This window comes from Coenobita brevimanus, chromosome 89, assembly GCF_032717465.1.
Source record: "Coenobita brevimanus isolate Jiangsu-jjx chromosome 89, ASM3271746v2, whole genome shotgun sequence".
Classification (NCBI taxonomy): domain Eukaryota; kingdom Metazoa; phylum Arthropoda; class Malacostraca; order Decapoda; family Coenobitidae; genus Coenobita; species Coenobita brevimanus.
The window spans coordinates 22,682,205-22,705,260 of record NC_137042.1 but is presented as its reverse complement, the minus strand read 5'-3'; the positions used below and the strand labels follow the sequence as shown (position 1 = coordinate 22,705,260).

General features: G+C 44.0%; 1 protein-coding gene across 1 annotated transcript in view; it reads left to right on the top strand.

The window, feature by feature from the left end:
• pros (homeobox protein prospero) overlaps nucleotides 1-23,056 on the top strand; it is a 69,394-nt gene that overhangs the window by 13,840 nt on the left and 32,498 nt on the right. The window contains exon 2 of the mRNA XM_080281330.1: nucleotides 12,370-14,619. Coding sequence (XP_080137456.1) covers nucleotides 12,370-14,619 — 2,250 coding nt within the window. The remainder of the gene's footprint in view (nucleotides 1-12,369; nucleotides 14,620-23,056) is intronic.

Here is a 23,056-nt window from a genome sequence, read left to right as displayed (position 1 = left end):
GCTAAATATTTAATGTTTGCTTGTTCAAGGGTTGTATGTACACAGCCAAGATAAAGGAACACAATGGGAGTGATTATAATTTTAAATGTTTATTCTCTGCATGTCTAAAGGGATACATGTTCAATATATGCTGAGGAGAAAAATAATTTGTCTTGGTGGTGAACAATACATATTAAAGATAAAAAGATTTGTAATGTATCTGAGTGTTGAAATTTTGCATGTTTAAGGGATTCATGCTTGAACTGTTGAAAAAGTTGTCAATGTATTTCGGTGTTGAATGTTTGCATAATTAATTGCTGCATATTATAAGGTGAGAGAAAGGAGGACGCATTTATTAAGAAACTTCCCGAATTGCAAAGGTTAGATACAGCCATCAGTACCGTAACCCCTTCACAACGATGGATCTCCTCTTATATCTTACTTTAACCAAGAACGAATTAATAAGACGTGACAGTGAATGGGGTAAACTGATCTTGAATTAGTTTTTCTTTTTTTCTTGAAACTATATTGCGAGCTTCTGGCCTTTGATTCCTTCTTCCATGCATTAAAAAATCTTTATTTTCTAATATGCGTGTCTTGATTTGCTTGTACTAATGTTTTTTTTATATTTCCCTTTTTTTTTTTTCGGGGGTTGCTGTATTTGTGCTTATATCCAAGTGTAGATATTCCCGTGTGTGTGTGTGTGTGTGTGTGTGTGTGTGTGTGTACTCTCAAGTCCATCGACAACCTCTGTTCATGTACTCGCAAGTGTGAGTTTAGTATGCATACAGGGAACCCTACAGTGTGGTGGGGGGAGAGGGGGGTTAAGGGGAAAGCTTTTGACATGTAGAACATGGTCTAAATATCAAAAATCTTTATAGAAGTGATATAATGTTATCTCGAAGTACCCTATATGTGTGTGTTATATTTCGTGGTACGTTCTTTTTCTTGTGATTGATGTGTAGATGATAGAGTACAGTATGTAAATCAGTCAGTTTATTCAGGTGACACAGTGTTATCTATGTGTACTCTGTGTGTGTGTGCTGTATTTGGTGGTTCGTGTCTGCCATGTTACCCTCTTTGGTTCGATGATTGATGCGTATAGATGGAGAAACTATATATTACATCAGGATAATCATACAGATCAGTTTTATCTTTAAGTGCTCTCTGTGTGTTTTTTTTGGAATCACGTCTCTCTCTCTCTCTCTCTCTCTCTGGGGGGGGGGGGCGCGGTAGCACAGTGGTAGCCCGCTGAGCTTGTGATCGGGAGGTCGCAAGTTCGAGCCTCGCCCGGGCTACCGTTGCCGGGAGAGGTAGCTCCCTCCTGTAACCCCAGCGGGGCTATATGGCCTTGGTTGCCTAGCTCGGGGAATTCATTTCTCTCTCTCTCTCTCTCTCTCTCTCTCTCAAGTACAGTGATGTGACATATAGATGACTTGATCGTAGGATAAATATAAGGATGCCTTATTTAGACGCTGTCAGTGTTGTCTTACATTGCTATCGCTCTGTGTGTGTGTGGGTGTGGGTGTGGGTGTGCGCGCGCTCGTGCGAGTGCTGTATTTTGAAGCTCGTTTTTCCTCTTACTTGCTGCTTCAGTACGATTATGGTTATTAATTAGTAGGTGGATACGTGTTATTGTATTATAGGTAGGTAGGTAGGCCAGTAGAGGGAGAAAACATACCAGGTGTCTCTCTACTTAGGAGTATCAGCCAGCAAAGGAAAGTAACATACCAAGCCTCTTATTGCTTTGAAATACGAGTATTAGCCAGCATAGGAAAGCAATATACCAAACATCTGTCACATTAGGAATATTAGCAAGCAGAGAAAAGCAGCAAAGCAAGCCACCCTCAGCTTTGAAATAATAGCAAGCAGAGGATACAAACATACCAAATTAGTCTCAGCTTAGGAATATTAATCAGGAGAGGAAAGTAGCTTACTTAGCCTCTCTCAGCTTAAGAATACTAGTCAGCAGAGGAAAGTAGCATACCAAAGCTCTCTCGGCGTATCAAGAAAGTGAGAAGTGCAGTGCAATATGCATTAGTCGAATTTAACTACCCACCTGTAGAGTAGGACTTATATCAGCTGCTCCACCTTGACTCACCTGCCCAAACACCTGTGCAAGAGGGTTGAGAAGGATGCAGTTCTGTCAGAGTTTAGCAGAGTGGGTTATTGTTACTGTAGTTCAGCATACAGCAGTTGCGGCCGATATACTGCTTTTGTGAAATTGATGTGTCGTGTGGGATATATTGAAGGTGTCTTACGGTGTTTGCTCGTATGGATTATTATTATTATTATTATTAGTAGTAGTAGTAGTAGTATAGTAGTAGTAGCAGTAGTATTTTTTTATGTACCTTTGGATAAACATCTGTGCATTGTATTTGTGTTTGACGAAGAAAATACTATACTTCTTTTTTATTTGAATGTGTCTTGCGGTGTCCTTTTTGTGTGGCTGTATTGTGTGCTTATATTTCTAGGAACTTGGTGTAATACTGTAATTCACGGTAGACGTCAGTGCGTTGGATACTTTTTCTTGATGGAAAGGAAACGTCTTATGTGGAAATTTAGAGTACTCGTGTGTGTGTGTGTGTGTGTGTGTGTGTGTGTGTGTGTGTGTGTGTGTGTGTTCTGGATCTTGGGTAATTAATTTTCCTGATGCGAACAGAAGTGGATGAAACTGATAAATGACATGTATGGGAATATATGTTAGTGTAGGTGTAGATGATGTACCGTATATGGAAATGTAGCGTGTATTGATATGGAATGCATTTACAGAAGATATATTGAAGTGTAGTAAATATGTATAACGCAGGAAATGGTCATGTAGTTGAAGAAAATATTATAAACTAGTGCAGAATTTATATAAACCGCAGGTGTACAGAATATATAGGAGAGTAGGAGATATATATGCATTGGACGTAGAGTAAATCACAATGCGGAAAATATGTATGAGAGTGTAGAACGTAAATGAAATGCAAGTACAGAAAACAGATGGGTGTGTAGAAGGTACTGAGACTGCAGGTGTGGTGTAAAAATGTGTATGATTCGCCAGTCCAGGGAGATATATTCGAAGCCCAGGTGTTTGAGATGATACGTGTATGGAATGTTGGTTTGGGGTGACTGTATGTGGGATGTATTTGGTGATTCCAGTGTTTGCGTAGGGAATGAATTGGTGAAAGTAATTGTGGATGTGTGGGAAATATGTGGAGTGTAGGTGTGGGATGATTTATGGGGTGCAGGTGTGGTATATATGGGGTGTAGTTGTGGAATGATATATGGGGTGTAGGTGTGGTTTGATAAATGGAGTGTAGGGGTGGTTTGATATATGGGTTGTAGGTGTGGTATGATATATGGGTTGTAAGTGTAGAATGATATATTGGTTGTAAGTGTAGTATGATATATGAGATGCAGGTGTGGTATGGTACATGGGTTGTAGGTGTGGTATAATATATTGGTTGTAAGTGTGGTATAATATGGGTGCAGGTGTGGTATGATATGGGGTGTAGGTGTGGTGTAATATATAGGGTGTAGGTGTAGGAAAGTATATGGAGAGCAGGTGTATGAAAAACTGGGGAAGGGATGCAAAAGATATATACAGTAAATACATGGAAAACTATAAGACATATGGAATACGTATATGGAACTCAGGTGTATAAAGGTAAATATAGGGTTTAGGTGTTGAAGGATAGGTGTTGAGAAGCAGGTGTGATGTGATGATGATTGAGTGCTGGTAGAAGACAAGAGCAGGTGTTTTGTGCAGGTGTGGAGGTTTGTGTTGATCAGTTGTAGAGGGAGTGTGACAGATGCGATGTGTGAATGGAGAAACAAGTGTGGAGTGTAGATGTGGGATGTAGAAACAGGTGTATAGTGTAGGGTGTAGAAACTGGGGTGGAGTGTAGGTGTAAGGTCAGTAGTTGGGTGTTGGTTTAGGAAGGCTGGTGTGGCTCACAGGTGTGGAGTGTAAGTAAAGAGGAAGGTGTAACGTCAAGATACAGGAAGGCAGGCGTGAGGTTTATTTAGGTGAAATAGGTAGGTGTATGGTACAGGTATGGACTGAGATACAGGGAAGCTGGTTATAGGAGTGCTGATTGGTGTTTACGTGTTGGATGCTGATACAGAAGTGCAGCTGTAGGGGAGCAGGTGTAGAGACAGGTGTGTAGGAGTGAAGATGTAGTGTGCAGATATGCGAAGTCATGTGTGGGGTGCAGGTGTAGGTCGAAGATGTAGGATGACTGGTTCATGCAGGGGTGCAGGTGTAGGAGGGAGGTGTAGGGAGACATGTGAAGTGTTGATAGGAGGCAGGTGTGGAGGGTTGATACAGAATTACAGATATAGGGGCAGGTGTGGAGTGTTGATAAGGAAGTGCACCGGTATAGGAGACAGGTGTAAGGGGCAGGTGTGGAGTGCAAGTGTGTGCCAGATTCTCGTATTAGTGGTAATCACCGGTTGGATTAGAAGCTGTGGAATCATGCTTAATTATATCTGAGGTAATTATCCATTTCCTGGTGCTACACGGAGTTATGGAGGTCGTAATTGTGGGGTATGGTAGTTGTGGTTATGGTAGTTGGGGTGGTTGTGGGTTTTGATGATGGTGGTAGTGGATGATGTTGTAACTCAGTGTGGTTGTGGTGATAGTGGTATCAGTTGAGGTGGTTGTGGTTTTGATGTTGGTGGTAGTGGGTGATGTAACTTAGTATAGTGATGGTAATAATGTTGGTAGTTGGGATGGTTGTGGGTTTACTAGGTGGTGATTGTGGTAGTGGGTGATGTAGTGTAGTGGTGTCGGTGATGGTGGTAATCTAGTGTCATTTAGTGTAGTGATGGCGGTGGTGATGATTGTAATTAGTGTGGTTGTTGGAGGATTGTGGTTTATGATGATTATGTTAGTGTAGTATAGTGTAGTGATGGGGGTGGTGGTGAGTGTGGTTAGTGTAGTGTTATGGTGGCTGGGGTGATGACTGGTATTTGTGCTTATGTTATTTGGAGTGGTTGTGGATGTTAATAATGATGGTAGTGTAGGGTAGTGATGCAGGTAGTGGTGATTGTGGTAGTTGGGGTGGTTGTAGGTTTTGATGGTGGTGTGGGTAGTGTATAGGGCTGGGACAGGTATGCCATTTTTACCCTAACTTGGCCCAGATTTCCGTTCATTTACAGTTTGTCACGTAACTCTGAAAGCTACTGTACAATACCACGACTCTACACCCTTTCCATAGCACTTATTCATGACTAGCATCATATTCTAGTGTTACAGCTCATCATTAAAGTTTGCGAGATGGCAATTTTAGGCCAAGTTAGAGTAAATGAAATATAGTTGTGGTTATGGTAGCTATAGAACTATTGAGAACAGAAGTAAAAGTGGATGTACGGGAGATAGTGGTCATGATTGTAAAGGTGTCAGAGCTTGTCGGTTTGAATTATTAGTGAAAACAGAAATTTATATACAGGAGAGATTGGTTGTGATCTTTCTGATACGGTTGTAGGATTTATAAATAATATCAGGAAAATATTAACTTGTCTTATGGTATTAGTTCTAATGCGGCTGTAGGATGTATAAGTAATATCAGGAAAATATTAACTTGTCTTATGTATTAGTTAACTGGTTATTCGAAGGTGCTTTACCCGTTTTACTCTGACTTGGCCTAAAACTACTCTCTGTCTCCATCTTGAATTCTGAGTTGCAAAAAGAAATTGATACTGGAATATGATGTTAGCCATGAGAAGTGCTATAAAAAGGATGTAGAACCAGAGCTTGCCGTTTTCTGTCACTGAGGTATGTTAGGTTAGCAGCAAAAGGATGAAAATATGACACAAGTTAAGGTGAAAGAGCCATAGTACGCCTGTCTTGTCCAAAAGGATGTGAAGCATACTCAGTCGACCGACCTTACGTATCGACTGTAGCTTTACGTGAAACATAACACAGGTACACGTAACGTAATTAGCACTGGCTTTAGATAACCGAACTTAACCTAGACCAGATTTTACCTACCCCGATGTAAGTGATGCAGAGCGAACCAAGTAAAACTTATACCATACAGCCAAAGCCACACTTAGGGTGACCAGTCCTACCCGATCCTGTGCTAAGCGAACAAGTCGAACGTTAATCCAACTCATCATTAGATATCTAAACCTGACTTTAATTATTTTTATTAATCCAGCCCAACCCGAATTAAACCAAGGAAAGCCAGCCAAATGCAAACCACACCATGTACTAAACTCAATCCACATCAACTTAAGCCAACTCAGCCCACCACACCACACCACACCACACCACACAGCACAACATAGCACGGCTCAGTACACCACAACACAAGTCGAACCCTAATCGACGTTCCTGTCACCAGGCTTACTAAGAGACATGTGATAACATTTCCCAAGATCCACCACCATCATTTCCCGAGACCACTTCCCCCTCCCCACATTGCCCAAAATCTCTCTCTCTCTCTCTCTCTCTCTCTCTCTCTCTCTCTCTCACACACACACACACACACACACACACACACACACACACACACACACACACACACACACACACACACACACACACGTTATACTGATATGGGCCGTAGTTACAAGATAAAGACGTGGTGACATCTTGTTTGCACTCATTGCCGAGGGTGACTCTATGTTTATTTTATTTAACTTGTACCGCTGACCCTCACGTGACCGGACAACTCTGGTATTCTGTTCTCTCTAAAGCTCCAAACTCCTTCTGTCACTCTCAAGATGGTCCAGGTTCAGACCGCCCTCCTTCTTGTACCCTTCTGCTTTATCTTTCTCTTCGTTCTTGGTCATCCTCTCCAGTATACTTGCATCTGAATAATCGTGCTATTTTTTATCAGTCATTGTGTGCGTACCAGTGCAAACAGCCATACTTCATGTACTCATCCTCCCTGTTATGTATTATTTTTTCTCGTCCTTGGCATCCTTCTCATTTCTTTCCCATCTCATTACCCATGCATTGAGAGAGAGAGAGAGAGAGAACCCAATGTGCGTGTGTTTGTGTGTGTTCCTCGAGCCATTGTCTTTCGTATCTGTGACAGTTTCATAATTTTCTTTGTGGCTACGTAATATTCCCAAAACGTACCAAGTATATATGTAAGAAGGGGCGTATGATGCCTGTTCTCTCTCCTTCACTATCATCATCTCTCCCCTGCCGTATTCTGGCGTCAGATACAGATGAAGGTTTTGTGTGTGTGTGTGTGTGTGTGTGTGTGTGTCATCCTCCTATGTTCATATCGCCAACCTCGCGACTTTCCTCCTTATCCCATCTTGCTTAGCCATCCCCACTTCCATCCGTACAGTGTCCCTACTTAACATCCTTACACTGCCTGTACACATCCATCCTTCTGTCCTTACACTGTCCATCTCCACTTCCATTTTCACACTGCTCCTCTGTCCACACCCCAATTCTTACACTGCCCGTCCATCTATCCATCCTTCCATACCTTGCCCATCCACCTTCAGTTTCATCCTTACACTACCCACCCATGCTCATTTCCATCCTTTCAGTGCCCATATCCATCCATCCTTCCATTTACACACCGCCAGCCCATCCATCTTTACACTTTCCATCCATACACACCTCCAACCATTCAGCCATCCATCCATACCTGTCCATCCTTAAATACCTGCATCTTTCAACACCTGTCAACCTCATCACTACGAGAAGCCCCACTCAACTGATCAATATTATCAGAGAGAGAGAGAGAGTTACAATGGGGTTAGTGTGTGAGCCACGAGAGGTTGAAGTCATCGTACTGAAGTAGCAATTCTCTCTCTCTCTCTCTCTCTCTCTCTCACACACACACACACACACACACTACCATTTCTATTCCTTTATCCATTATCTTTTTAGGTGTGTTATGGGGGGTCTGGGAGTGGAGGAAGAGAGAGAATGGTTGCGAGGTGGGAGGGGGGTGGGAGGGGGTGTGAGATTGAAGAAGGGGGGAGGGGATATTGGATCGGAGGAAGGGAGGCGGGAAGGAGAGATTATGGGGTGGGTTGGGAGAAAGGGAGAGAGGGAAGGGGGTTTGGGATGAGAGGAAAGGAATAGTGTGGAATGGGAAGGGGGAGGGAGTGTGGGGAGAGATAGGAGGGGAGGGAGGGGGTGTGGGAAGGGAGGGGTGGGAGGAGGTGTAGGATGGGAAGGGAGGGATGAGGTGAGGGAGTGGGGGGAAGGTGTAGGATGGGAAGGGAGGGAGTGGGAGGAGGTGTAGGATGGGAGGGGTGCGAAGGAGTGGGAGGAGGCGTAGGATGGGATGGGAAGGATGGAGTGGGAGGAGGTTTAGGATGGGAGGGGAGGGAGGGAGTGGGAGGAGGTGTAGGATAGGACGGGAGGGAGGAGGATGTGGGTTGGGAGGGAGTGAAGGAAGGGTATGGGATTGGGAAAGGAGGTATGGGGTGGGAGGGAAGGAAGGGGTGTGGGAGGGGAGAGGAGGGGAGGGGAGAGGAGAGGAGAGGAAAGGAGGGAGAGAGGGAGGGAGGGAGGGAAGGGGTTTGGATGGGGGAGAGGGAAGGGAGTGTGGGATGGGAGGGAGGCAAGGGAGTGTGGGATGGGATGAGAGAGAGAGAGAGAGGCTATGGGACGAGAGCGGATGTGGGGTGGGATTGTAGGAGTGTGGGATTGGAGGGGGTTCGGGATGGGATTGGAAGGAGAAAAGGGGGTGTGGGATGGGTGAGATGGGAAGGGGTGTTGGATGGGAAGGAAGGGAGGGAGAGGGTGTGGCATGGGAGGAGAGGGAGGTAATGTGGAATGGGATGAGAGGGTGGGAGAAGAGTGTTGAATGGGATGGGAGGGAGGGAGGGAGGGGAGTGTGGGTGAGGGGTGAGGTAAGGGGGGGGGGAATGGAAGAAGTAGCAAAGTAGCAAAGTAAGGGTATGGGATGATAGGGGGAGATATGGGCTGGGGAGGAGGGAGGGGGGAGGCGAGGAGATGGGTGGGGGGAGGAGAGGGGAAGGGTAGGGGGGTGAGGAGGGCAACAGCTGACCAGAGGCTAAGCGATCGATAACATGAGGAGCCGCCCCTCCCTACCTCCCTCCTTCACTTCCTCCTCTCTCCCTCCTTCCTCCGTCCCTCTTTCCTTCTCCTCTCCTCTCTCTTCTCCCTATCTATTTCCTGTCTTCCTTTCCTTATCATCCTCTTTCATTCTTCTGCCCTTTTCACTTATCTTCAATTCTTTTCCTCTATTCTTCACTTCCCTCCTTCATCTTCGTCACATCCTCTCTCCTTCCTTTTCTCCTCCATATCTCTTTTTGTCTTCTTGTTTCTTATTTTTCTCTTTATCACCATCTTTCTTTTCCCTGTTCCCTCTCTTCGTCCTTCATTCTCTCCCTCTTTCCTCTTCCTTCATTCTTTCCGTCTGTTTTTATCATCATCTTTCTTTTCACTTCCATATTTCCTCTCCCTTCTTCTGTCCTTCATCTCTTTTTTCATTTTCTTATCATTTATTCCTTTCTTTATTCTCTCCTTTATCATCTGCTTCTCTTCACTTCTTTTCTTCTTCTTCCCTCCTGTAACTCTTCTTCATTTCACATACCTTGTCATCACTTCCTCTCTTCCTTTTCCCCCTCCCTCTTCTTTAAATTCCTCTCGATTTTTCCTCATCTCTCATTCACTTTCATCTCTCACTTCCTGCCTTTCTACCTTTCACTCGACTTACCTCCTCTTCCTTCTTTTTTCTTCGCGTCTCCCTCTCTACTTCCTTTCCCTGTCTTTTCTTCTCTTTTTCCATCTTTCCCATCTTCCTCTTTCTTTGTATCCCCTTCTTTCTTCGTCATACTTCTTCCTTTCTTCTCTCTTTACTCATCACGCTCTGTACACTCCCTCCCCATCTCTCTCTCTCGAATTTTTCTCGCATCCAAACTTCATTCTCTTTCTTCACTTCCTATTTTTCTGTACTGTAAGTTAGCTGCTTTTTTATTTCTTATCATCAGTTACGCAGAATTCTCTTTACATTAGGTATATATATATTGACGTAGAGAGACTTACCTTATGATGTATTGGTTAGTACTTCTGTAAGATATATATTAATAGGATACGGTTTATAGTAAATGCTACATATGCTTATATATTATAGGATGCAGAGGGAGATTGTTACGTGTATTAAGAGATTGGTGTCGATAAATAGGTAGGGTTATGGTTGAAAGATTTTTTTGGTATATATGTAGGTAGATAGATAGGAAGTGGATGTTTAGATGGACAGATTACAATGACAGGCTTAAGACAGACGTTTGACAGACAGGTGACTGGAGCAACGCCGGTCTTAAAGAGAAAAAAAAAAGTAAGAAAAAGATATTTCCGCATTTTTCTTTTCAACTTTTTTTTTTGCGCTTGTCTTTCTCTCCTGTTTCGTTTATCGGTAGCTCGTTTTGTCTTCCTCATTCCTGCTTGTACTTCTGACAGCCATCTGTCTTCCTCTTGCCCGTTTTATTGTTGGTTTTTCTTCTTTATTGATCTAGCTTCTTCTTTATTGAATGTGTTTCTTCCATTCATTCGTCTGTCTTCCTTTTGCGTCCGCTTTATCGGTAGTTCGTCCAGTATTTTTGTTGCTTGTGATACTTCTCTTCATCCTTCCGTCGTCCTCATATGTGGGTTTTATTGGTGATTTGTATTAGTTTCTGACATTCTCTCGTTTATTCATCTGTTTTCGTTGTACGTATCCATTTTTCTCAGTTCATGTTTTCTTTATTGCTGGTGTTTCTCCTTGTATTCATCCTTCTGTCTTCCACTTACCGTCCGTTGCACTGTTAGTTGGTCTTTTCTTTATTCTTGCTAGTGGCTCTATAATTCATTCTTGTCTCCCTGTTACGTCTGTGTCATTGTTCCTCTTTTCTTCAGTCATGTTCTTCATCTTACCGTCTCTGTCATTGTCATTGTTTCCCCTTCGGTCTTCGCACTTCTCACGTGCCCTCCTCTTCATCAATCCTTTTATCCTTTTCTCACTTCTGTCTGTCACCTTCCTTCTTGTGCTTCTTCTCCACCTCCTCTTCCGTATCTCTTCCTCATGCATATTACATTTCTTCTTATATCACCCTTTTCCTCTTGCGATTTTCCACCTATCTTTCACTCCTGTTCTTTCTCCTCTTGCATTCGTGATGACTCTTCTCTTCCCTGTTTACCCTCTCTCTCTCTCTCTCTCTCTCTCTCTCTCTCTCTCTCTCTTCTTATTCCCTTGCATTCGTGACGACTTCTCTTCCCTGTTTACTGTCTGTCTGCCTGTCTCTCTCTCCGTTCACAGCCACCTCTTTCTCTCACCCCCCCCATCTCTATCTCTTACTCCTTTCACATCTGCCCTCCCTCCCTCTCTCACTCATTACATTCTCTCTCTCTCTCTCTCTACCTTCCTCCCTCCCCCTCATTCCTTGGCGTAACATCTTCATAAATTATAAAGCAGTAATTCGGCCGCTGTCACTCTCGCTCTCTCCCTCTCTCTCTTTCTCTCTCGCTCGCTCTCTCCCGCCGACCGCTACCAGCCTCGGCGATTTTAGCTCCTGTTGTTGTCGTTGTTGTCGAATTTTCCGGGTCCCTCTACGCGCTCCGCCGCCCGCCGTCCGCTCGTCTTAGATGCTCCTTTCCTTCATCCTTAAGTCGCATTTTTTATCTTACTTTTCTTCTTTATTTGGTTTGTAGTCGTGATCATGGGTTGGGTTTGAGTTTGTGGCTGTAGTTTTTCGACGTTTAAGTAGAGTTTGATTTTCGGCTTTCCTCTCGTCTAGCCTATCTCCTTCCCGCTGTCTTCTTACCTGTCTTCTTGTCGTCACCATCACTTCTTCGCCCCTGTATCACTTCTGTTCCTTATAACGTCGTCCTCCAACTTCCTATCTTCCTCCCGATTGGGTCCAGTGTCCAAGCCGACTGTCGTGCGCTTGTCAAGTCCAGCGGCGCTAAGTCCAGTCGTGTGTCGCTGCTCAAGCCTGGTAATGATGTGCTAATGATGATGATGTACCACTTGGAGGTCATTTGAGGCAGGGACAGGCACGAGGCTTCCCGGAGACACTTGATGTATGTTACGTCGTGTGGGAGAAACAGGTTTTTTGTACGTTTGGCGTAATTGAATGAGGCTGGCAGGAGGTGTTGTCTCATGAGCCTCATTGGTGGTTCTGGAGAGGGGATGCCGGGAGGGTCCTCATCTCACGGGGGTCCGGTTGTAACGGGGACCATGTGCCAGCGGCCGCTATTTAGCTGATTCCACGTACGGAGTCTGCACCTTTTTTCCATATAATTTGGACTCCCTGATTATTTAGCTCATTTTCATATACTTCACTGTTTCTTCTTGTATTATCATATAATTATCATATTTAATGTAATTATGCGTTATTATGTATTATAAAGCGCCAAGAACTCAGCATTGCGCATCCTCAACATACTCACGTACGTCTTTCTTACCCTTACAGGCGCACCGGATGAGCCAAGCAGCCTGGTTGGCGGTCTTAGACTCGGGCCTCGTGACGTAGCGCCGCCCTATTGGCCGCCGCTGCCTCTCGCTCCACCCTCCATGCATCCTCCGCCAATGGGAGCGCTGCCTACCGCAATGGCTCACGACGAAGAAGGCGATTGCTTCATGCTAGGAGAAAAGCTGTCGAAGAAACCAAAACGGATCAGAACAAGAGTAGACGCCGGAGAGCCCAGGAACTCTTACTCGGCCTTCAGTAGTTTACCCAACCTGTGTGGTGTTAGTGCTAATGCAGTCAGGCCGGGAAGTGCTCCTAACCTCTTCAGTGCAAGTCAATCTTTTTGTGGACTACCGTTTGTGAACTATTTTAACCCTCCCCCCACAGTGGGTTCTCGCGGTATGCTAAGTGAGTTGTTCGGCGCCCACACCAAACCCGTGGCGCCGTGCCCACCCGAGGACACAACCATGGGTGTTTTGGACAAAGTGACCAGTTCGAGCGTGCACAGTGCTGACGCGGTCAACTCGGTCATTCGTGGACCTGAGCCAGATAACGTACTGTTACGGGAAATTCTGCAGGGACGTAAACGTGATCTTCTAAGTATGGACGAGATCGAGGCGGCTCGCTCCTTACACAATAATAACAACAGCTATAAGGGCGCGGCCGAACCCGTGGAGGCCAGCACGGAGGAGGCCGCTTCCGCCAGAGATGACAGTGTTACGGCTGAGGACACGAGGTGTGAGAGTGAGGTGGAGGAGACCATGAGTCAGAACAGTCCTCAGCCAGAGTCCCCAGAGCCAAGGAAGAGACTGGAAAACATCGTTAGTGTTATTCGGTCGTCGCCCACACCAAATGCCACAGTCAATGGGTGTAAAAAACGGAAGTTGTACCTGCCGCAGCAGCACGAGGCCAGGAACAGTTACGACTCCCCCAACGAGGAGGGTGAGGCGGCCGCCGAGCCAGACAACAAGACAAGACGCCTGGAGGAGGACGAGCAGGGCGAGGGGCGAGCACAGGAGGGTGATGAGGGCGGACTACAGATCGATCTCAGTGTGCGGCGGAGATCATCTCCAGAAGAACCACAGCGGGCTACCTCGCCCAAGCCTCCCACATCTACCTCCTCCAATGACTCTAACGATGCCTCATCATACCTGCTGGACTACGCCCAGCGCCTCATCAGGAATCAGGAGGCGCGGCTACAGAGGGAAAACGACATGAAAAATTCTGACTTGTCTGAGAAACTTCAGTTGCTCAGGAACTTGAACTTGAACACTCAGGTGACGGATTTGGAGGGACTGGCGGACGTGCTGAAGACGGAGATAACCGCCTCCTTAGCTGTCATCATCGACACCATCGTCAACAAGTACGTGCAGCAGAGAAAGCTGCTCAATAAGCAGGCGGAGGTGGCGGCTGAGCAGCTGAATAGGGACATCGCCTCGCAGCTGATGGAGCGCTCCCGCTCCCCCCGCTCCCACAAGATGCTGGATCGTACGCCCCCCATGCCCCGTCTCAACGGCATGCCTGCCCCACACGGCCCCCTCAACCTCTCGCCCTACCCTGGTGGCGAGAACCTCAACAACCTCAACCTGCCTCATCTGCGACCGCCAATGTACAAGCCCCCACACGCGTTATTCCCCGGGAATCTGCCCCCCATGGGTGGTGCCATGATTCCCAGTGGGCAGACCTCACCCTACGGGGGCATGGAGCCCGAGCAGGACGAGGCGCTGCCCCTGGTGGTCACTCCCAAGAAGAAGCGTCATAAGGTGACGGACTCTCGCCTCACACCTCGCACCGTGGGTCGCCTGCTGGAGGACTTCCCCCGTTACGGCCCCCTCCCCGGCATGGGCCAGACTTCCCCCCGCAACTCTCCGCCCCCGCCCCCCATCAGCCACCACCCCCACCACCGACCCTCATCGTTCCCCCAACCTCCCCCTCTGCTGCCCGTGTCGCTGCCCACCTCGGTCGCCATCCCCAACCCCTCACTACACGAAACAGGCCTCCTCTACCCAGGCTACTACGGCGCCCACCGCCCCTCTTCGCCCATGGACGGGCGGCGAGAAGAGTCCCCCGCGGGGCCCCCACCTCCACACCCCCACCCGCTGCTACACCCCGCACTCCTCGCCGCCTCCTCCCCCGACTCCTTCACCAGGTTCCTGCAGCACGGCGCCGACCACGACCGTGCCTCTGACTGCTCCCCCGCGGACCCTCACTACGACGGGATCCAGCCTACTATATCCTTTTATTCGTCACAACGTAAATATCAACCCAGTCTGTCTGTTCTCTGTGTTGGCTTCGCAGTAGCTCCTGTCTCACTCACTCTGTCTTCACTCTCCCACTTCACGCACCCCTCACTCATTCATTCACTCTCTGCCTGTCTCACCTGCTTGCCTGCATATCATGTCTTGCGTTAGTTTTGGTAGTGTGAATGTTTGAACCAGCACTGAAAAGTTTGTAGCACTTACAAGTCCACCTTTGAATGTTTTAAAAGTGTAATTTAAAGGTACTTGCGAGTCATTCCAGAGTGAAAAGTGCCCTCTCGAACTGTTTGCGAGTGTTCATTGACGAGTGCTCATGTTCAAGTGTCATTTTCAAGTTACGCTGGAAAAGTGTTCATCAGTCAGTTACAAGTGCCGCATCTTGAGTCACTTATAAGAGTCCTCAGCTAAAGTATTTACAAGTGTTGATCTGTGAATCATTTTAAGTTTTCATACCTTAATGAAGTGAGTGTCCACCCCAAATAATTTTGACAAGTTATTTAAGATACCTTACAAGTGTCCAACCTTAGTCAGTGATAAGTGTCCTGTGTACCATATCATTTTCCAAGTCTTTACCTAAGCCATAAAATCTGTGTACTTTGCTGTTCACGCTTTTCGTGCCTTTGTAGATTCCTTGCTTTTTGTTCCTAGTAATGCCCTACAACAGATTCTTTATATCTTAGGTTGTGTCTAGTAACTCCCATAGTCCAGTCCATCATTTAACAAGTTACTCTTTTCCTGTTTCATTTTTCCATATTTTCTATGTGTCATAATACCAGGATATCTGTCTGTTTCCTCCCCTTGTATGCTCATGCACGCATAGCTTTTCTCATCCCTTCATATCTTAGAATGCATGTATGTGTCGTGTACATCTCATTTCTAGATTTCCCCTTAATTTGTTCGTCATGTTACTTCGCTTCATTCATCCTGACCCTGAGCCTTTGCATGTGACTACCGGTATCGTATCTCGCCCAGCTTTTGTGAATCTAGTAAGTTGTCTCTCCGTATGCTCATTCATTTCTTCGTATACCAATGTCTCTGTACTTTTTCTTTTTTTCACTCTAGTCAGTGTCTTCATATAAATGTTTTACTTTTTCCGTCAATCAGTCCGTCAGTAACCCAGGTGCTTGCTTATTATCTTTTTTCCCCATGTCTCTCACTTTCTAATATCCTAACAACTCTGTAGTAACCAAGTGATGTTGTATTGTAGCCCTTGATCTATCTTCACACTCATATTAGCTTTTTATACATTCTCACTCTCATCTCTAGTCACTTTTTTCCATCTCGTGCTTTCCACATCTCGTCCCCTCTACTCCTTACTGTCTGTCGTTTTCCTTACATCTCCTTGAGCATTAGCATGTTTTCAGTACTCATGTTAGCCATTTACGTGTCACGGTCTCCTATATCTCCTCCCTCCTATCGTTGCTGAACTCCTTACATCTCCTTGTGTGTTGTCATTTTTATTTCCTTTTTTACTCACTCATAGACTGGATGAGGTAGGCTATGGTCGAGAAACAGCGCGAAAGTGGGAGAACTATCAAGAACATGCCCAGCTAAAATAAATTTTGTTATTCACACATTCAGGGTTCAAGAATGCTGTTAACAACTTACGTGTTTTCATATATATACCACCCCCTGTCCCTCCAATCTCTTGTCATACTCTCCTCTATCTCGTCTCTTGTCTCTTGTTATTCTCTTATCAGTCACATTTCTTCCATCTCTTTCCTCCTATCTCAAGTAACTCTCATATCCAAGTCTTCTCTCGTCCATTCTTTCTCGCTCGTACATCCATCAGCTTTCTTCCATATTTTCTCTGCTATCCCATCTCATTTTCTCTTCAGTCACCTTCCTTACATCTCTCTCCTTTCCTATCTCGTCACTGTCGTCTCTCATTACCCATCCTTCCTCAGTCTCTCCTCTTTCTTCCGTCTTTCTCCTACCTCCAGTTACCCACGTTTCGTCTGTCTTTCACTTTTTTTTCGATCTTTCATCCACCTCTTTTGTCTGTCTCCCATCTCTATCTCTTTACGTTCTCATCTTCCATCTCTCCCTCCTCCATCTCTCACCCTGTCTCACTCCTTTCATCCGTGTCCCCCCTGCCCTTCACCCGCCCCTTAAGACGTGTGTTTAGTGTCCCATTTTTCTCCTTCCCACCTCGCGTGACTCATAATTCTTCGTCCACTTCTCGCTTAGTGTCGTCAGCCATGAAAACTTAATGGCTGTTGACCTGTGACTAACTGCACACTCACACTGTCATATTATTACACACCCTACAATCTGGTGAGTCAGACGGTCATTATTATCAAACCCCATTCAGTCCAGGAGACTTAGTTTTCATTAAGTCATGTAATCTCTAGATCATTTTCTTTAGTCTTATTATAAAACTTGTAAATCCGGTGACGTTTCATTTTTATTGATGCCGTCTCCAGACGATTTGATATGAATTATTAATCCTCTTCAATCCCGTGAGGTTGATTTTTAGTTTAATTCGTGATCTCCAGACGATTTTATTTACGGTACCTTAGGAAAACCTTTTATAGGAGGAGTTAGTGGGTATTGTATTTAGCCCCACCAGTTCGACAACTCCCTCTTAAGCTATATAAAGTCATCTCAAGAATGAAGTATGCAAGCCTGTAATTTCAAAGTGTCGTACATGGGACTGTCATAAGCATTAAGTACTGTTAGCCTACATGCCACGTTACAGCGCGCACTCAGCAGGGTGGTGGAGTAGTCAAACACACCTTACTATCATCACGGGTTTAAAAAATGTTAGGTACTTTGCCGTGTAAGGATAAACGAGGACGTCCTTTGTAGTTTATTCTTGCTGCTGCCAGACATTTTATTATGCATAGGGAAAAGACTCGTATTGAAGGGATATGTTAAGGCTCATGTAACCCTTCCAATTCCATTAATCTCTCCTTAAGTTGAGCAGAATTATCTGTATCAAGAATAAACTAGAAAATGCGTCATCAGCTTGAAGAGGTTATCTTTTTCACTCCGATGACGTGGTTTTTCAGTCTATTCTTTCGGCTACTATAAGATATTTTTTCAGCTTACTGGAGCCCCTTGGTATTGGAGGGGTTGATGCAGGTCGTAGCGAACCCCACCGATGTCTCCCAAATTTACAATCGTCCGATAGCAGCAGGAAGAAAATCGAAGCTACGTCCTGAGGCCGAAGGGGTTAATAATACGAACAGTATTATCTTGACTCCAGTAAAAAGGTATATTATAATCAATTTAATACGCTGATGCCCCATTTTAAATTTATTCCGGCCATCACCAGACGATTTTATTCAGCTGGCGAAAAAATGCTGGTAATGAAGGGTTGAAGGGTATATCTAACCCATCTACTCTGAGAAAAGTCTCCTGAAATTGAATAAGGCATAAAACGAATTAAAGAAGAGTCATTGTAGTAAGTGGGTTGAAGTGCAGTGACCTTTTTCATGTTCGTTGTAAGAGAGAGCCTGACGGAAGTTCGATATAAAAGAATCACAAATCTAAATGAGTGAAGCCGTCTGGTAGTATCAATCACCTGCTGAAGGTGTCATCGTAGTGAAGGGGTTATGTTTATTACAGTGGTTCAAGAAACATAAGTCCCCTCGCCGACTGATTAAAGTCGTCTGGAAGTAGCAAGAAGTGACTATTAAAAGATCAGCTTAAGGAAGGGGTTTTACGGCAGTAACCTTTTTTCCCCCTGTACGTTGAATCCGTAATTTGTCAAGGAGTTCGGTGCTAGTATGTCAAAAGTGCCATATAATGACGTGGTAGGGTTATTCAATTATTCTTGGTATCTCCAGACGATTTTATTCAGCGTAGATGAGTTTTCGAGCTGGGAAGGATTTTATATACCATTCGCGATCACACCCCAATACGAGTGAAGTAAAAAAAAAAAAAAAGTCCTTTGGTGGTATCAGCAAAATCTTAAGACGTCCTCTGTTATATCAGGTAATAGTTTGTCACAATTCCATGTACTGCAATATATCAAGGAGTAAAATCGTCTATAGGTGACTAGCATACAAGAAGGGGATAGCAAAAGGAATGATGAGCAAATAGAGACAGCTACTGAAGGGGTTGATAGTGACTGGTATCTGCCCCTTCACAAAGAAAGATCTTTAAGTTAAATACATTCATCTGGTAGCTGCAAAGTAAATAAATAATTAAACAAAAAAAAAAATACTTCGTGTAGTGTATAATGACTTATAGATTAATTAATCATAAAATTTCCTGTCTCCTAATACCATCGTATCATCATAGCCCAGTTTACCACCATTCCAAAGAGATGGGTAAGATACAGGTGAAAGAAAAGATCCATGACAGATACATATTTCTCCTGCACAGATATTTCTATACCAACTCCGTTTTATGTTTCTGTACACACCTATATATATCTTTACATATTACTTATATGCACAGTATTCTAACGTACCGGTATATACTCTCTTTCGTAGCCGCACCATTTATCCTGTTTCCTATCGTATTAGAGCTTAAATATAGCTTTCCACTTCCTGATATATCTATTCATATATTCTGTAACATTTGTGGTATGCGTGTGTAACAGTAGTTCGTGTAGCTATGCTGATTTTTATGGTATTTTTTGTCTATAGGTGTATTCACTTGGCCATTTTTTCCTTGTCTATTTTGAAGATCCCTGTTCATAGGCCATGTAAGTCCCTTCCTTGAGACACGCACCGTCCATTTCCTGCTCTGTGTTTTCTGTTTTATCCGTTTTCGGAAGATTTAACTTTTACAGCTGTTTATACCCCTTCGTCCTTTTTCCCAGTTCATCCGTTTCTGTAATTTATTTAGGCTTAACTTTCATTTTTTCGTGTTATTGTCATTGGCCATTTTCATAATTTGTAAAATTCTAATGTGCGTCTTTCAAGATAGCACTTTCCACCTAAGTTTAATGATCTTTCTGTTGCTGGCTGCTTATTCATAAACTCCACGGAGTGTGTTATTCTAGTTTCACTTGTCTGAGAGTTAACTTTAATGTGTGTGTGTGTGTGTGTGTGTGTGTGTGTGTGTGTGTGTGAGTCATTAGGAACATTTATTTTAGCTTCTTTCTCCGCTCTGTAGATCCGTGTTACCTCCTCTGCTCCTCTTCTTTCGCCCTTCCTTGCTGCTGCTCCCACTCTCTCTCTTTCTCACCCCCCCCCCGTTCCCCTCTGCCTTACCTACCTCCCTCTCTTTACTGATTCTCGTTTTCTGTGAACCTCCCTCCCTGCCTACCTTATCTCCCTACTCACACAGCCACCCCCCCCTCTCTCTCTCTCTCTCTCATTTTTTATTTTCCTTGCATTTCCCTTCGTTACTGTGCTCTCTCTCTCTCTCTCTCTCTCTCTCTCTCTCTCTCTCTCTCTCTCTCTCTCTCTCTCTCTCTCTCAGCTTTTCCTCCCTACACCCCCCTCTCTCCCTACCTGTCTCCTTCCCTCCTTTCCTCCTTCCCTCTGTCCCTCCCTCTCTCCTTGCATGACACACCAGCGGACCAATGAGCTCGCTTCCCCGACCTCCGGACCTCCAACAGCGGCTTCCCATTGGCGGAGAGCTGACCAGTGGAGGGGAGGAGCTTCGGGGGGAGGGGGGGTGATAGTCGCTTAGGCGGGAAAAGGGAGAGGAGGTGAGGGTTGTCGGGGGGGGAGGGTGGTAGAGGGGGGGCTGTTAATTCCTCTGAGTGTCCAGCCTGAGAGAGAGAGAGAGAGAGAGAGAGAGAGACCAAGGGGGAGTAAGAGATGGGATGGTGATTAGGAGAGGGAGAGAAGAAGGGGGGGGTAAGAGATGGGATGATGATAAGGAGAGAGAGAGAGAGGAAGGGGGAGTAAGAGATGGGATGATAATTAGGAGAGAGAGAGAGACGAAGGGGTATAAGAGATATGCATGATAAGGGGAGGGAGAGAGGTTCTGGGATTATATAGTTAGGAATGACATTGTGTTATTTAATGTAAAATGAACTGGAGAGGAAAAGTGAGGGAGACTGAGTGAGAATGAGAAGGATAGTCGTTTTAAAGATGAATAGGAATGATGAAAAGGACAGTAAGAAGGATGGAGTAAGAGTATGAAAATAGTACAACAGAAACAGTAGGAAAGAAAAAGTAGGGGATTACGAGAATGATATGTAAAGTAGTAGGAATGGAAAGTAGGGGATTACTAGAATGATAAGTAAAGTAGTAGGAGAGGAAAAGTATTGAAGTACTGGAATGATATGTAAAGTAAACAGGGCACTGGAAATATGAGGAACAAAAGAAGTGAACAGTATGAACGCTGGGGAGAGTAAAAGAGAGCGATTGTTAGAGCAAGAAGAAGTGTAGGGAGAGGAAGAAAATATAGAAAGAGAAATTAATGAATCAAAAAAGGATAGTGAGAATTAGAAGAGGGTTGGAGTAAAGAGGAGAGGGAGATTATGTAGAGGGAGAGGGACAGTAGACAGGTATGCGGAGGGTGAAAGAAGGGATAGTATGGAGAAAGGAAAAAAAAATGGGATGGTAAAGGCGGGATAGTAAGTGAACGGAACAGCAGAAGTACGACTGAAGAGGTAGAAGAATGATTCGTTTGTATTTACTTCAGGCATTAATGAGAAGCGTGGAAGACAACCGTAAGATAGATAGAACCGAGAGAGTAGACTACTTAACCCCATCAGGACGATGACGTCTTTTGTGTTTTGTTTTCCCAGATGATTTCACTTTTTATATGCTTTAATATATATATATATATATATATATATATATATATATATATATATATATATATATATATATATATATTATGTATGTATGTATGTATATTAAATAACAACAGAGGAAGGAAAAACAAATTAATTAAAAAAAAATCCATACACCAGATTACTAGTGTCCTCTGTTCATAATCAATCTATCTATCTATCTATATCTATCTATCTATATATATGGTATATGCATATGTAGCATAAAATCAACGTGAGAATAAGAGTGTAGTATAGAATTAGCGTGCGTGTGTATGGAATGTTTAGCGTGAGCCGGATCTATTAACCTTTGGCCATTAGATGTGTAGTAACGTTAAGCAGATGCCACTCTAATTGCTTAACTTAGCGTGTGTGTGTGTGTGTGTGTGTGTGCTTTTAGGTGAATATAGCGTCTGGATTAACTACTATTCTCTTATTTCTACGGTCAGACGATTTTTTTTTTCTTTTCTTTTCAGTATTAAGGATATATCGCAGTAAATGGATTTGTAGAGAATAAATGCCACCCCTCCAGTTCGAAAAATCTTATCAAAGCTGAGTAAAGTAGTCAAAAAAAAAAAAAAAAAAAAAAAAGCGAAGAAGGAAACATGCAGTACTTTTTGTGATGTTTAGTAATATTTTTCATTTCGGCCTAACTTTTGCATATTCATTTTTCCTCGATAAATACACCTTTAATTTATCCACATAATAGCTACACGTATCAGTAAATTTCAGTCTTAACAATTCATCCATTGTTATAAATGAAATTCACCTTGACACCTATCCACAAAATATATAAATGCAGTGTAACCCAGCTTTATTTACATTTATTAATCCGCTTAATGTGGTTAATAATCAGCCTTGCTTATATTCATCCATCCACTAAATGTTCTGTATAGTCTGATTTTTACCCCACCGTAATCATAAATTCGTTACATATACTTTAATTCTTTGTGTAACCTAATGTATCCGTTATTTGTATTTACCTTTTCGTTTACACCTACACCTTTCTCTTACTTGGCATTGTCTTTACTTTTCGGACTTTCTTAAGCTTTTCACAGTGGTGGTTCTTTTTTGCGTTTGCTACAGCCAGACGATTGTATTCAACAGGAGAGCACCGTAATAGCGAGCGGATTAACAAAAACTATCATACCCTTTCACTTCATTAGGTCTCTCTTCAGATGAATGTTTGGAAATATTAAGAACAAAAGAAAACATTATTTACATTTAGCCATCCTTAACTCCTTCGCAACCGGGACCTCTCATTCATTCTATCCCCAGACGATTTCATTGTGCTTAGAGGAATTGCATTGAACTATAGCGATTAAGTAAAGCCATCATTGTCCACTTCTGTAGTGCGACTTCCAAAGTTAAAAAATAACAAAATCGTCCGATGATCGTCTGACTAGAAAAGAAAAAACACTATAGTTTTGGAATTAACTTATTTCTTGGCATTCCATAACGTTACATATTTACTTTTGGTCATCTTAGTGTGTTTAGCTGTGTATTACATATTCAGTTGTACTCTTGCGTGTTGGTGTTGAAGTGGGTTTCGCCGAGTGGCCTGGAAATGAAAGACTTTATCGTACTGTAATGTTAACTCACCCTATATTTAGACATCCTTAGCGTGTTTACCCGTGTGTAGCGTGTTGGTAGTGACGTGTGTTTAGCGTGCTTGGCTTAACTTTGCGTGAGGGGGCAGCGTGACGTCACGGTGTGGCCAGAGGTGGTGTGTGTATATATA